This window comes from Phalangium opilio, unplaced genomic scaffold, assembly GCF_054372755.1.
Source record: "Phalangium opilio isolate 3A_F unplaced genomic scaffold, DU_Popi_V2 ptg000113l_1, whole genome shotgun sequence".
NCBI lineage: Eukaryota > Metazoa > Arthropoda > Arachnida > Opiliones > Phalangiidae > Phalangium > Phalangium opilio.
Genome location: NW_028324209.1, coordinates 5799786 through 5813645, shown reverse-complemented (window position 1 = coordinate 5813645; position 13860 = coordinate 5799786). Strand labels below are relative to the sequence as shown.

General features: G+C 37.1%; 3 protein-coding genes and 2 long non-coding RNA genes across 8 annotated transcripts in view; 1 reads left to right on the top strand and 4 right to left on the bottom strand.

Moving 5' to 3' along the window:
• LOC149623551 (uncharacterized) overlaps positions 1-1691 on the bottom strand; it is a 45226-nt gene extending 43535 nt beyond the window's left edge. Inside the window, exon 1 of one of the 2 annotated variants that reach the window (XR_016374754.1) lies at positions 1275-1691. This is a non-coding gene — a long non-coding RNA (uncharacterized LOC149623551). The remainder of the gene's footprint in view (positions 1-1274) is intronic. The other variant, XR_016374753.1, reaches the window with a different exon arrangement.
• Positions 1692-1756: 65 nt separating this feature from the next.
• LOC149623550 (uncharacterized) lies at positions 1757-4618 on the bottom strand. 3 transcript variants are annotated; one of them, XR_016374748.1, is made up of 4 exons: positions 3051-4618; positions 2419-2883; positions 1932-2332; positions 1757-1852 (listed from the first exon to the last, which is right to left on the bottom strand). XR_016374748.1 is itself a non-coding variant. In XM_089852567.1 (3 exons), exons 1-3 carry the CDS (start codon positions 3409-3411, stop codon positions 1995-1997), a joined length of 1164 nt encoding a protein of 387 aa, XP_089708693.1. In that variant the 5' UTR covers positions 3412-4618; the 3' UTR covers positions 1875-1994. The 3 variants fall into 3 exon arrangements, 2 of the variants coding, with proteins under 2 accessions (XP_089708693.1, XP_089708694.1); XM_089852567.1 differs by lacking the exon at positions 1757-1852 and having other exon boundaries at positions 1875-2332; XM_089852568.1 differs by lacking the exon at positions 1757-1852 and having other exon boundaries at positions 1875-2332; positions 2419-2873; positions 3357-4618.
• A 29-nt stretch (positions 4619-4647) lies between these two features.
• LOC149623549 (uncharacterized) lies at positions 4648-8370 on the bottom strand. The gene is made up of 3 exons (XR_016374752.1): positions 8213-8370; positions 7228-7311; positions 4648-4893 (listed from the first exon to the last, which is right to left on the bottom strand). It is a non-coding gene; the product is annotated as an uncharacterized LOC149623549 (long non-coding RNA).
• A 1808-nt stretch (positions 8371-10178) lies between these two features.
• Positions 10179-10895, bottom strand: LOC149623548 (small integral membrane protein 20). Its single transcript, XM_089852583.1, has 3 exons — positions 10618-10895; positions 10497-10553; positions 10179-10329 (listed from the first exon to the last, which is right to left on the bottom strand). The coding sequence occupies exons 1-3, from the start codon at positions 10742-10744 to the stop codon at positions 10289-10291; spliced, it is 225 nt and encodes a 74-aa protein (XP_089708709.1). The 5' UTR covers positions 10745-10895; the 3' UTR covers positions 10179-10288.
• Positions 10896-11014: 119 nt separating this feature from the next.
• On the top strand, positions 11015-13725 carry LOC149623547 (SH2 domain-containing protein 3C). The gene is made up of 3 exons (XM_089852565.1): positions 11015-11177; positions 11253-12466; positions 12587-13725. Exons 1-3 carry the CDS (start codon positions 11175-11177, stop codon positions 13338-13340), a joined length of 1971 nt encoding a protein of 656 aa, XP_089708691.1. The 5' UTR covers positions 11015-11174; the 3' UTR covers positions 13341-13725.
• Positions 13726-13860: the final 135 nt, after the last annotated feature.

Below are 13860 nucleotides of genomic sequence, written 5' to 3'. Positions count from 1 at the left end.
TGGGACCACTCCGGAGACCAGTTTATTATTTAGGACACTAGGGGGGTCACTGGTCCCAAGGACTAGTTTAAAAATTATGCTTATTTCCCAGCCTGTTGTAGACATGTCACACAGACATCCATATTCTGGCTGGAGTTTTGTTTGTTGGGTCATTATTATGAATTATTAAGAAATTATAATTGATTGTTGCCGTTTTTCTTTCCAATTTATACATGAAATAACGTAAATATCTAGGCGGCAGTTCATTATTGAATTTCGCGCCAATTAAGAATACAAACTATGTTCAAATTGATCTGAACTGAATTGGGTTTTTCAGACCTGAGACATTCATTTTCTGGCGGGAGCCGGGAGTTTTTATTAGTCAAGCATTTTCATTTTCGCTATCGTGGTTTCTCAAATTTTGTTTTAAGTTAATGTTAATTAAGGAAAATTTAAGAGTGAAGATTTGAAGATATTTTATTCTGACGTATTATAAAGAAAGGCTGACATATTTGAGGTAAGTTAATGCGTGATAAAAAATCGAATTCCTCCTCATAAGCCAAGGCCTAATTTCTCTTAGAAATGCGAGGAGTCACCATAGATATAGTAAAACTAACATATCTATGGGAGGCACTATACGGAATACTATTGAATGAGATCTATTTCAGTAAGTTAACGTTAATTTCTTTTGCAAATGAGTTTAATTTTAAGCATACAATGAAAGTAAAGATCTGAGGAACCATGTGATAGTTCGCTATGATTGAAGGGAGAAAAAGTTGCAACTTATAAGACAAACATTTTCTCTTTACTCTTTGTTTCCGCCTAGCAAACGCTACGTTATAGAGGGTAAAATCGCGATTTAAATTACAATAGACTGTTTAAATGAGAGTGTTAAATTGATTCTTCTACCGTATTTAATGGTTAAACATAATACTGTGGGGGTCGTTTTGCCGTCTTATGATCTTATCCCCAATTTTATTAATGAAGATTTAGATTTTAAGTAAGGGAATATTAAGTGAAATATTATCTTGAAATAATACGCTAAAATTATAAATTATTTCAATACATGCTGAAAGTAGGAGAATATTTAAATCATAAAACCGAGATGCATTAACCATGCTATCTCAGAAGCCTTATTGTGACGTCACCCATGCTATTTGCTCATAGAACCAAAGCGGTACCAAACGTACATGGCCGCCCACTGCCAAAGCTAAGCCCGTGACGTTTTACCTAGGCACTGACGTCACAACTGAGATAGCTCTAATAGAGCAAAGTTTAGAAATCTTACTACTTACATATTATATCTTCAACAAAAATATCCAACTTCCAAGTGAAAAGTTCACAAAAATATGAGTTCTTTGAAGTTTTTCTATAACAATTTCACACTTTCGCGTACTTCACGTTCGGAAATAGGGATTTATAATGTATTAGTCGCGTACCAGAATAGTTACGAACTCGCTCGAGGTAGGGTAAAACTTCTTCTAAACTTCCAAAAGTTCCAAGGACCAAGAGATAAAATCTTTTGAGGGACCGCCTAGGGAAGACAGGTGGCGTCATTACCGGGTCGCTCTATTATGGGATTGGGGACTGGTGACTCCCTGGGGGTTCTAATGGCCACATCGCGGCTCGCCAGAATGACGCTTCGCGACTTGCACCATCCAGAGAAACATTCTTTATTTCTTTTGTGTTGGAGTTTATGGTGAAATAGAGAAATTTTCCACAGGATGTTGGGTGGGAGAGGTCCCATTCTAAAAACGAAAGAGGCTTACCCCCTTACCTGTCAGTTAATTTTTTTTTCTTGCGCTAGATTTTGAAACTGAGGAATTTTGTAGAGTATTTTTCTTCTGTATTTTAAGGGTTAGTTGACATTACTCTTAAAGGAGAAATGACATACGTTGTTTAAATTTTTGATATGGGTATTTAATTTTAATTAAAAGTTCAATCTAAGTTACATCAATCAGAATTAGATTACTTGTAACCGATGCCGTCTCCTAGACTAAGATAGGTTTTTGTTCCTAAAATGAGTTTTTAGATAGTTCGTCAACAATGAAGATAATGTAAGTTAAAATAATAGAATAGACGGTAAAAATGAACAATTTGGTAACGTTAAAACACTTAAATAAGATGATTTGCATCAATCTGCAACTGGACGTTATCTTGACCCAAAAATATGTGGCCTCTGATCGTTCTTTTGTACTTCTTGTAGAGGACATCTTACTTACTTCGCAGTGAACCAATGCTATTAATTTTGATTGCGCAGAATTTATGTCAGACATTGCAAATGAAACTATGAGTGAGGCGCCGAAAGTTACTGTGACTTGAATACCGAAGTAGATTACGTCAAATGAATAGTCTAGAAAAAATAGTGTTGTTATAACAACAATAAATGTATCGCTATATTGAAATTCGTTATGAATTCAGCCAAAGCTGGAAACTTACCATCCCAAACCGCCTTTATAATTCTTGGTATTTCAACAAATATGGCCACCATCCAATCAACCACCCAAAGGGCGTAAAGTGAACTGAAAGTGTCATTTAACTGTTTAGTCAATGTCAATAATTTCGTGTGAGTGTAGCACAAGTAACGATCAGAAAGACTGTTGACTTTCCTGATATTTTCGATGAAGAATGACCATTGTCTGTGTAGGGCGTAAGTCGCGACCGTGACGTAAATATGCGTCAGAAATACGACATTCGTTAAGTTTAAGTACAACGTCACTTCAAGTACCGCGACGAAGAGACCCAGATTTTTATTTGTTTTGAGTTCATCGATAGCGAAGAGAAATGTGTCCACATATTCTTCCAGTTCTAAATAACCGAATATCCAATAATAGTTCATACCAACACGGTAAACGTAGTATATCCAAGCGAGAATGGTTATTATTAGGCATCTCCTTAAGTTACCTGAATAAGATTTGTAAACTCTTGGAAATGGCTCGAGGGGCAAGTCACTCGGATTATTGTTTGATATACAGGGATTACGTGTAATCTTTACAAGATCTACCCATAATCGGTGTGCAGAGTGATTAGCCCCTGTCGTAAATCTTTGCAAGTAAGGTAACGATACCTACCACGTTTCGAGGCTTCTACCCCTGACATGTCTAAGTGGTACATGCCGTGTTGGAAATTAAGTATATTCCTAGTACACTGCCATATATTGTTCTTTTTAATTAAAAAGTAGTCCACACTGACCGCCGCGGTCAAACATCGGAAAATCTCGCTGAAGTTGAAAAAGAAGCCACTTAGTTTACCAATCCTCCAGGCATAGTTGATCGAATAAGCCACACAATGCACCAAATACAAATTCGTCAAAATTACAAACATCCATTGTTTGAACCCAAATTTAGACTTCCTGACCCCTTGACTCGGGCTAGGACCCAACATTCCGATTAGTTTCATTGAAATCAATACCGGGGTCAGTTCGCTTTTCATGACTTCCAGCGGAGAGAGTCCAAAAACTATTAGAGATTCTGTTTTTGCAATATTGTAATCTTGGACACCATCTGCTCGTTCCCACAATTTTCTTTTTAGCCAACATAGTATGATGTTTAACTACGATGGGGCTATTAGTTTGTCATGCGATGGAAGTAGGGATTGCCGTGGTGGTGGTCGTTCTTTTGAATGACAGTTGGAATGTGGTCGCTCGAAAAGAGAAACTAGTTAGAGGGAGGTTGTGTAAACACAGTTCGTGATTTTTTTCCCCTTTCATTCTAAGAATTTTCTGCTGGTAGGCCCATGAATATAAACCAATTTCACCTTGAATACATGTTCATAGGGAGCTAACAACTGGCTAGGGGGAAGAGATAATCTGACGTCACGCAGCCCCTCTCTGGTTGGCATTTTTGCGCGTAGAATACTGTTTCCAACCGTTAGGGGGGATGAAACTCCAGTAAGAGATAGAAGGGTGTGACGTTTCAGGGTCAGAACTGTTAGCTCCCTATTCGAACGAATTCGTTATTTTAAAGGGAGATTGAAATAATAGTTATAAGCCTTGGAAAGTGCTCGGGGTTCACCGATCGCTTGGATTACATTTATAGTTTTAGCACTGTTAAAGATTGTGCGTCGAGGAGCTATCCACTCGACCTTTCCACTATTAGAGGTAACGCGTCAAGGGGCTATTCACTCAAACTTTCTGTTCGAGCTATTTAAGGTTACGTGTGAATTAAGGATAATATAGCGCATCTAGCGGTTATTCACTCAAAATTTCTATTAAGTAGCTATGATGTGGCTTCTATTACGAGCCATCTTGTTTTCTACAAACGTCCAATGTTTTGGTGCTATCTTAATTTTTCATCAGCGTCGTATATCAGTTTAATGTATATTATTTACGAGACAATTGGCAACACCTTCGCTCGCATCTATACCTTTCTTTTTTCAGAAGAGGAGGATTGATACCATTTACACCAGGAGGCCAGGCAATTTGACGGACAAAAAGCAAGACAAAGTAGCCTCGCCTACTATTGTAAATGGTTTCAATCCTTCTAGTCTGAAAACTATATGTATTAAACGTGGAAATATCTAGATATTATACGCCTATAAACTATACACTTAGCTTGGCGAAGACTTCCTATGACATATAAGCTCTGCTGAAACGGTGCTCGACTAAACACGTTATACTTTTATATAGGAAGATACCCATTAATTGAACGTTTAAAATAAACTTCAAAATTTGCGTTTTTCTCAAGAATTTTCAATGTTTATTGTAATAATAATTTACATAATAATTCCATTTTTGTTTGAGCAAAAATATTTCATACTACAAAACTACGAGTCGTGTTTAACACGGAATTCAATTTAAAAATGGTAACATGGAAGAATGAATGTGGCTTGAAAACTGGAATTTTCATCACGAAACATCCGCGTCTTCCGTGCCAATTTACTTGCACGTGCAAGGGTCGCAAGTGCAGGTCTCACCTGTAACGAAAAAATTTAAAATTAATACACGTAGGAATATTATTAAACAAATTAGGAACTAATATAACTTCCCCTTAAGGTATGGAAATAGAGAAACGGTAGAAGATTTTTAATATGGCATAATGAGTAATGGTAGTTCTACGTAAGCAAACGTCATACCCTTCTATCTCAATTAGCTCAGTGTCATTTCCCCCTACCGAAATGGAGGGATACACAGTCTACTACCCGAGGGGGAAGACACTTTGGATCTCTGTGTACACCTGAGTTCAAAAGAGTTCAGCTTTGACAGTGCATTGAGTTCAAAGCCTTCGGAACTCAGAGTTCAGCTTTGACAGTACATTGAGTTCAAGACATATTGTACACCTGAGTTCTCAAGTGTCTACCCCCTCGCTACTACCCTCTCTACCACCACGTCTATTTTAAGTCTGAATAGAGCTGTGTCAGTTGTGACGTAAGTTCTTAGGTAAAAAGTAATGGGCTTAGCTTTGGCTTTGGGCGGCCATGTTTGGTACCGCCTTGGTTCTATGGGGGCAAAAAGCATGGGTGACGTCACAATAACGTTTCTGACATCGATCTATATTGTTAAGTTCTTCTTAGAAAAACATGAGACCACAACATTGTTTTCATCATCTACCATAGTAACCCATTGATTTAAACGTTTAAAATAGATTTAAAATTAGCATCATTTTTCCAAGAAATTTCAATCTTTAAGGTTCGAAGTGTTGTTGATTAGGTACTGACTAACTAGCATGGGGGTTTTACTTCAAGTAATAAACTTCTGGACAGAGCAATAAACCGTTATAACTTCAAATTCAGCTCGTGACTGGGCTAACAGCCAGCAATATAAATTTAAATTATTCGTTATCATCGCGTCTCCTTCACGGGTCTTTCGGCTATCCCATAATAAGAGCAAAACTGTTCCACTTATCTAATTTTAATTTTATTGTCGGAGGCTAGCTGCAGTGACAGAGGGGGTTGGGTTTTATTATACTATTTGTTTTTGCTTTCGACGCCAAACTTAATGTAAATAACTTTTATTTTCTGTCTTCGCGATAAAGGATAATATTATATTACTAAACTTTCTTTCCTCTAGCATCCTGCCTCGATAAATTTCATATCTTATCTTAGCAGTAATTAAAATTGACAAAGAGACCCTCCAGTTGTCTGGGACCACCCGAAATTAGACATACGCGTTATAGTAGCTTGTTAGTGATAAATTTATGATTTTGTAACAAAGAATTGGCGTGGTTATTTGCATAATATATGAAGCTAAGTTGAAGTACTGGAAGGGTTCCTCGGATAATAAAACTCTAGTGTATGTTTATAATTGTTCCGAAATCTAAATTACTATGAGGAAACGACGGGGTTTTTATTATCGAAAACAAATACAGGGTGTTTCTTATAAGTATGGCATAAATTAAGGGGACTTTGAGTCGAAAATGCAACTTCTATGACATTTTGACCCTCGATTTTGACGACCGGGCCACTGTTTTCGAGTTATGATTTGGAGTATTTTATGGATTACCCCTTAAATTTGATTAAGAAACTGAAAGACAATGATTTCTAATTTAATTTAGGGGTCATCCCTAAAACACTCAAATCGTAACTCGAAAACGGCAAAATTTCATAGAACACTTTGGACTCAAAATTGACCAAAGAACATCCCCCTTAATGTATGACAGACTTATTAGAAACACCCTGTATAATGAAGCCTGCTTTTATTATATAGTTGCTTAGAAACTTGTTAGTTGCTACACCCAATTTAAAATTAGTGACTAAATTTTGTTCGCTCTAGGAAGATTTAACAATTAAAAATCGATTTAGGCCTAATTATATTTTGAATTTGGAAAAGGCAATCCCAATTAAGGTTAAGTTTATGCACCTCTAATTAACCGTGATATTAGGATCATCCTTATTAGTTCAGACTCGTTTTAATTGGGTTGAAAAACTAAAAGAACTGTATCTTATTTACATATTTAGAAAATATATTTAAAAGTTTTTTTAAAATATTTTAGTAGTAGTCGGGTCGCTTCCTTATGTTTGGCGCAAATAATTATCTTTTTAATGTTTATTTAAATCTCAAAAAACTTGGGTTTAAATTCGCTATTTGGCCACTAAACTGTGTAATCAAGAAATGTTTTTTTGGTTATAAAGTAAACATTTTTGGGGTGATAAAAATATTTGAAATATTGTCAGATAAAATTTTCCAAGGTCGAGAGCGAGTCAGACTTAAACCCTCCTCAAGAGGTTCCAAATATTTCTTAGACTTTGGGAGGCCATAAAATAATATAATTTAAGTTTAAAAGCAAGTAAAGTAATATAAGTTATTCTTACATTTGCAAGCGGCTGTAGTTTTGCAGCAGTCGCACTTGCACTCAGGACCGCACTTGCATTCGGGTTGGCAGGTGCATTTTCCAGCTAAAATAAACGAAACATTTATCAAATATTGATTGAATTTATTATAAATTCCCACAAAATGTTTTATTTTGTTAACATAATAGGTACAGGTTTAATGATGAAGTGAATAACCCCATTTTCCCCTGGGTTACCTATAAAATTTATTGACCAAGAGAAAACGCAGAATTTAAGCGAGTAAGTTTAGTTAACTACAGTTTGGGTGCTCCTCTGCACAATACACATTTTCCACAGAGAAAATAGTACGTGGAATAAAAAGTACTATACATAGTTTTCAGAATAGAAGGAATTATACCATTTACACTAGGAGGCCACACTACTTGGTACTGCACTTTGTACGCCAAGTAGCCTGGCATTCTGGTGTAAATGGTTTCAATCCTTTTAGTCTGAGAACTGTACGTGTATAAATCGTAGTTACGACCCAAACAATCGTGCTAAGGAATTACAAAAGCAGGACACTCTCAGCATTCAGGCTTAGAATACGCCATACTTGCAGCTAAAATCTTATATTTTAAGTCCCTTCTTAGGCTAGTTCCAAACGTAAATGAATATAGAGAGGCCAACCACCTGTGTACACGCTGTACCTTTGACTGTACAAAAGGGATTACACGTAATCTTTAAAACCCTTGCCTTTGGTAATGTTAAATTAATTACTACTAATCCGTAATCGGTGTACAGGGGACTTGGGAGTGGTTATCCCCTCGATTAATAGAGATTTATACTTATTTTAGTCATACTTTTAAAAACTATAAATAACAAAATAAAATGAGCTAATATTTTACTAAATAAAGTGAAAACGGCAGCTATCTACCTTCCACTACATTAGACTGAATGGGAAGTTAACATTAAGTGCCACGTCCCAATATCTTTAGTTTCGCGCCAAAATAAAAAAAGTTTTTCTCACCTTCTTTGCATTTGCACGAGTCTGGCATGGTTGCTTGAAAGGCGGTGTTGTTCTTGAGAACTCAAAGAGAGATAGTTGTCAATCAGAGGAGAAGATCGTTATTGTCCAATTTGGTGGTCGCTTAGCCTTTATATGGAGGACCTCTCAGAGCGGTTTCGTGTGCAAAATTTTATTTCGCAATTACCGCGTATATAGACATGGGAGGCGTGTGGAAAAAAATGGCCAATCAGCAAAAAGAAGGAAACGGTTTGTAATCATTCGTCACGTGCTTAATACAATAAACACGCGAAATCTAGGAGCGCGTGCAATATTTTCTTTCTCCCCTCGTTTCCCGCCCCCCCCGCCTGTTTTTATTTTGGTGGTTTTTTCCGTTAACAAGTTGGTGTATCTGAATTTTTTGGGGTTTTACTTTTTAAGGTTTAAATGGTTCCATAAGTTTTAACGCGTTCTTATTGTTTGTTAGGATCGACGTATATGCGTCACAATTAATATTTAGTGTTATTTAAGTAGATCTCGAAATATTTCTTTTATTGAAGTGTAAGTACGTGTCTATTTATTTAAGAGAGAAGTAAAACGAGGTTCCTCTCTGTCCATCTCCTAGAATCTTTTCTTCTGATCTTCTCTCGACCAAACCCTAAAGGGGTATCGACGACCCCACGTCTATTTATTTAAGAGAGCAGTGAAAGGAGATTCCTATCTGTCCATCTCCGAGACTTTTCTTCTCTCGACCAAACCCCAAAGGGGTATCGACGACCCCCCACTACCCCATGCGGTTTGAAAAGCCCTAACTTACAAAGTAGCTGGCACACCCTTTTTGCATGCCATGTCATTTAGTTCTTGGAAATTCAGGCAAAAGCGCTGCAGGTGAATCAATTTTACCTACAGCAAGCGACTTTAGTAGATATTTGACCTTGAATGAACACCGGAATAGAAAATAATTTGTACCAGGAGGGTAGGAGGAAGGTTATGAAGGATAACCATTCGCGTCGTTGGAGACTCGGAATTTGTAAGAGACATGGTTCTTTATTGAGGAAGGCCTTTGACCTTGACAAAGGAGCCTGTCTCGACCCACGCTCGGTTTTCATGGCCATTGGCCAATGTTTGTACTTTGTAACCATGTTTATTACCGAAAGAAGAACACTTTTGAGTTTATAATATTAGTTTCCCATTTTTATTTTAGGGGTGAAGCTAAATAAACGGATATTTCCAATCCAAATACTTCAAGTTGAAACCCTCCTATTATCTTTTAGGAAGGAATTGAAAACAGTACCCCCAAGTTCCCACTCCTTATTTAATTCTTAGAAAATGGTAGTTTTTCGCTCCGTGTTTAAAATATTTGGCGCCTTTTTTTCCAATTTATCAATGGGTTTGGGTGATTATTAAATGAACGATTGCGTTTTTGGAAACGAAAACTAAGGATTATATCATCTCAATTTCCAAGGTTTTTGATAGGCTATCGCGGCGTATATACGATCCCCCTAATCTTACATTTCCTGTTTCAAAGACAATCCTTTGTATTCGAACTTCGTGAGAACTGATGCCCTTAGGGAGGGCACAGTATCGTATAACTTGCACCCGACACCAAGAGTTGATAAACAGGAATATTCTGTATGATCGTGGCCCCTTTTCGTTATAGACGAATTATGTCTAGATGAAAGGCACACTTTTCAATATGCACTCCCGCGTTCGCACCAAAAATTCCCCTCTGAAATTTTCTACTCTCTCATCAAGTGTTAAAAAGAAATTTAGTGATTCATCTTTTCTTAAGTTTAAATTTATTATTTAGATTGCTCATTGCTAGATAGAAAAATCGTAAAATGTATAAAAGAGTTATATAGAGCAGCGTCGCGGCACGCCATATTAACTACTCGTACAACTTTATGTAGTCAAAGGCAGGGAGATGCCATTACACTTTGTTCTGGGTTCTAGAAATTTCCCCGACAGAAATAGATAAACACGCGTAATCTTAAATGCTATTTAAGCTTATATTTTATTTTAGATTCTCCAGTTTGTTTTACAGTATTTACAAAGTTTTTTGAAACTACAAATATTCTTTAAATTATAATAACATTTAGTTTATTTCCGTCTTTCAAATGGATCACTCCAAACTTTCATACCTATAAAGATACATGTACATATATCACTACGGTTTTTCGCGCCATTAAGTGGTTTCATAGAGAATAATCCGAAGGAGTAGGAGCACTTCCCACGTGCACCATGGATATGTAGAAATACTAACGTTAGTGGTATTTCTACATATCCACGGATGTACTAAGTTACTAACCCCCAGGTTGTATGCTTTCTTGGTTAATTCCGGCGCGGTTTTTTTCTTGTATTTTTTCTGGAAAGTGAATGGGATATTAATTTGGAAGAAATTTCCCACATGATAAATTACAATTTCTTACTATAATCGTCTGTATGAGTTAAAGGGTATACGATGATGGGATATAAGAAAGCGCCTATAATTCCTACGAACCCTCCAAAAAACGCGAAGGATTTCCATCCTGTCATATGCAATACGCGATTACTCATATTTTCCAAGAAATGTAATTAAATACAGACTAATTTAAATCATTACTCGTAAGACGAAGACGCCATTTAATCTCCGGAAACACTTCTTTTTAATATTACTATCATAGTAGTTTTTCCACTAAAATAATCTACCATGACTAGCTGTGGCCCTTGAAGATTGTAGAACTCAAATTTCGCGGGGTGTATCTCGGACTTGAATTGTGTGTCCGTATAGTATATTTCTACTGCATTTTGATGGGAATGGAAGCCTCCGAAAAGGTCACATATTTTTTCTAATGTCTATGGACCCGGCCCTCCCTTTGTCGCGCCTCTAAGTCTGGAAGATGGAAAATTTTGCATATTTTTATAAAAAAGTCTAAAAATGAAAGGAATTTTATCTTTAAAAAAATCAACCCACTTCAAAGAAAAAATACAACACTAGGACAACCAAATGGTACTTGAATATTTTCAGTAAAAAAAAAATGTTTTTGATTGTGAAGTTGATAAAAACTTGCATGGTACTCATTAGGAGCCTGACAGCTCGTTAGAACCCGATCAACTTAAAAAAGCTCTAGAATATGAATTAAGTTTGGACAACAGTGACCTTCGTAGCCGAGCTTGGTATCACGGAACCATACCGCGTACCAGAGCTGAAGAACTCTTAGTAGAAAATGGCGATTTCCTAATTCGTGACTGTACATCTCGTCCTGGAGATTATGTTCTAACTTGTAAATGGAAAGGAGCTCCGTTACATTTTGTCATCAATAAGGTAATACAACAACCTAACACCGTTTACGAGAAAATTCAGTTCCAATTCGAGGATGATTGTTTTGATACTGTACCTGGTCTGGTTACCTATTATGTTGGGAACAAAAACTCCATCTCAGCAGCCTCAGGGGCTGTCATTTCCAAACCTATTAATCGAACAATGCCATTGAGTTATTACGCAACTCGTTACGGATTAGCTAAGAAAGAATTGCCCAGTTATACTTCAGTTGGTGGAGGTGGACAAGATACTCCCGCTCAAACGCCAACCGAAACTCAAAACGTTCCTATAAGAAATAATAAATCACCTTTACCACCCGCCTTACCAGCTAAGCAAGGTTACGCCGGTGTGGAACAAGTACGCTACCACGCTACAATACCCCAACCTCAAACTGAACATTTATCAGATGGTGACGAATTGCCACCCCCTAAACCTAGCAGAATATCTGTAAATCGTCAAATTGACATCTCTAATATACCAGTTCAAAACTCAAACCACGTTTACCACGAGCCAGTTTTTGACTCAAACTCCGTGAATACTACTCCAACAGCAGTGTCTTACTCTCAATCCTCAAAAAGTGGATCTCGGAAAACATCGGGGGAAACTAGATTCTCATTTTTAGACAGAGAAAGCGAAGGGAGTGTAACTGAAATGGCAGAAACAATTGACGAAGAACTAGATCCGACTCTCTTGCATTCCATACCTGATATGGATCCAGTATCCCGATTCCAGTTGGATCTTTTCACCACCGCCTTGTTGCCCAATGAAAATAAACCATTGGAAGCGACGTCTCTTCTCAAAGTCCGATCTCTGATTATGTCAGCACCCCCTAAAATGCTGGCAAATCATCTGACTAGATCTGATTTGGAGGTTTTGAAATGTTCCCAAGATTACGATTTGGGGTTAGGTGTAGTGTCAGGGTTGGAATTATTGGTTTTACCGCAAGGAATGCAACTTTGCACAGATTTGCTTGAAAGGTATAGAACCGAGACTTAAAAGTTCATGCAGGGTTCATACACAGATCCATAGTTTTTGTATGAATTCTACTTTGAAATTTAATAAACGAATGTCCGTCTTAAAGGTTTAAATTCTTCCAGGACCAATTGTTTGAAGTACTTTGTGGCCATATTGGTTCTCACTTGCGGCAGCGAAATGGAGAGAGCTCAAATGATTCATAAATGGATCCAAGTTGCAGCGGATACTAAAGCAGCCTTAGGAAATCTTTACGGATTTACCGGATTAATGATGGGTTTGGCGCTACCACAAGTTGATAGACTAAAATCCACATGGCTAACCCTTAGAAGACTTCATACTGAAAGCGCCCTCATGTTTGAGACCAAACTTCGACCAACCTTAAAAGCTATGCAAGAATGTACAAACCCTCAGGCTCCCAATACCTGTATCCCGTACCTTTATTCCCTGGCTACCATTTTACAACGACATTTACAAGTTGTAACGTCGGAACCAGTACAATGTCAGCAACAAAATACAAACACACCACCTCAAGTCACGCTTAGCGGAAGTCACTCTCCATTAAACAATTATCCTACATTGGGGTTGCAATGGGAACAAACTTGCGCCGATTACGGATTGCAACTTCTTCTATCCCATTTGGATAATGGAAGAAAAAACGCGGCCAGTATCGGGACTTACAAACGAAACAGCGAAATCGCCTTGGAAGGTGCCAAATTTGATGATCAGTTATTGGACGTCTTTCATACTGAATTTCATCTACGTTTCCTATGGGGAAGTCGCGGAGCCATTGTGGCAAGCGCCGAAAGACACGCGAAATTAGAGCAGGTCTTAACCGTTATGTCAGAGAGATGCGAACTACCCGTAGAAGGCAACTAATACTTCAAAAATTACTCCCTGTTAGGGTTATCTAGGGACATAGTTTGATTACTTCCTATCATGTCCCTAACCCCAATGGGATGATTAAGATTTAAGTACCGGTAAAAGAATGAATTTTTGTCCCCTTAATGTTGCGAGTGATTTTTATTTTACTCTAATAATACCATTGATGCTATATCATTCATAACATTACCATAAAAATCTCAGCTATTCCATTTATTTAGATTTATATATATATTTTTAGTTCAACTCGTTTTCGTTATTTTTCTTAGATGCATTATATTTTTTTTTTATTGAACAAAAAAGCTTCGATCTTTATTTTCTAGTCAATTATATTTTGTTTTTAGTGTTTTAAATTAAAAAAAAATATATGTTCTGTTTTGTAGTTTTAATGTTCCCTTCATTAATAACAGAAGTGAGATGAGACTAGAAGTGAAGGGCTCTAGCATTGGTAGTAGATCCTGGCATTAGTGAACAAATTTGAGGATTTTATGCCGCTTCCATCGCGCCTACACTACAG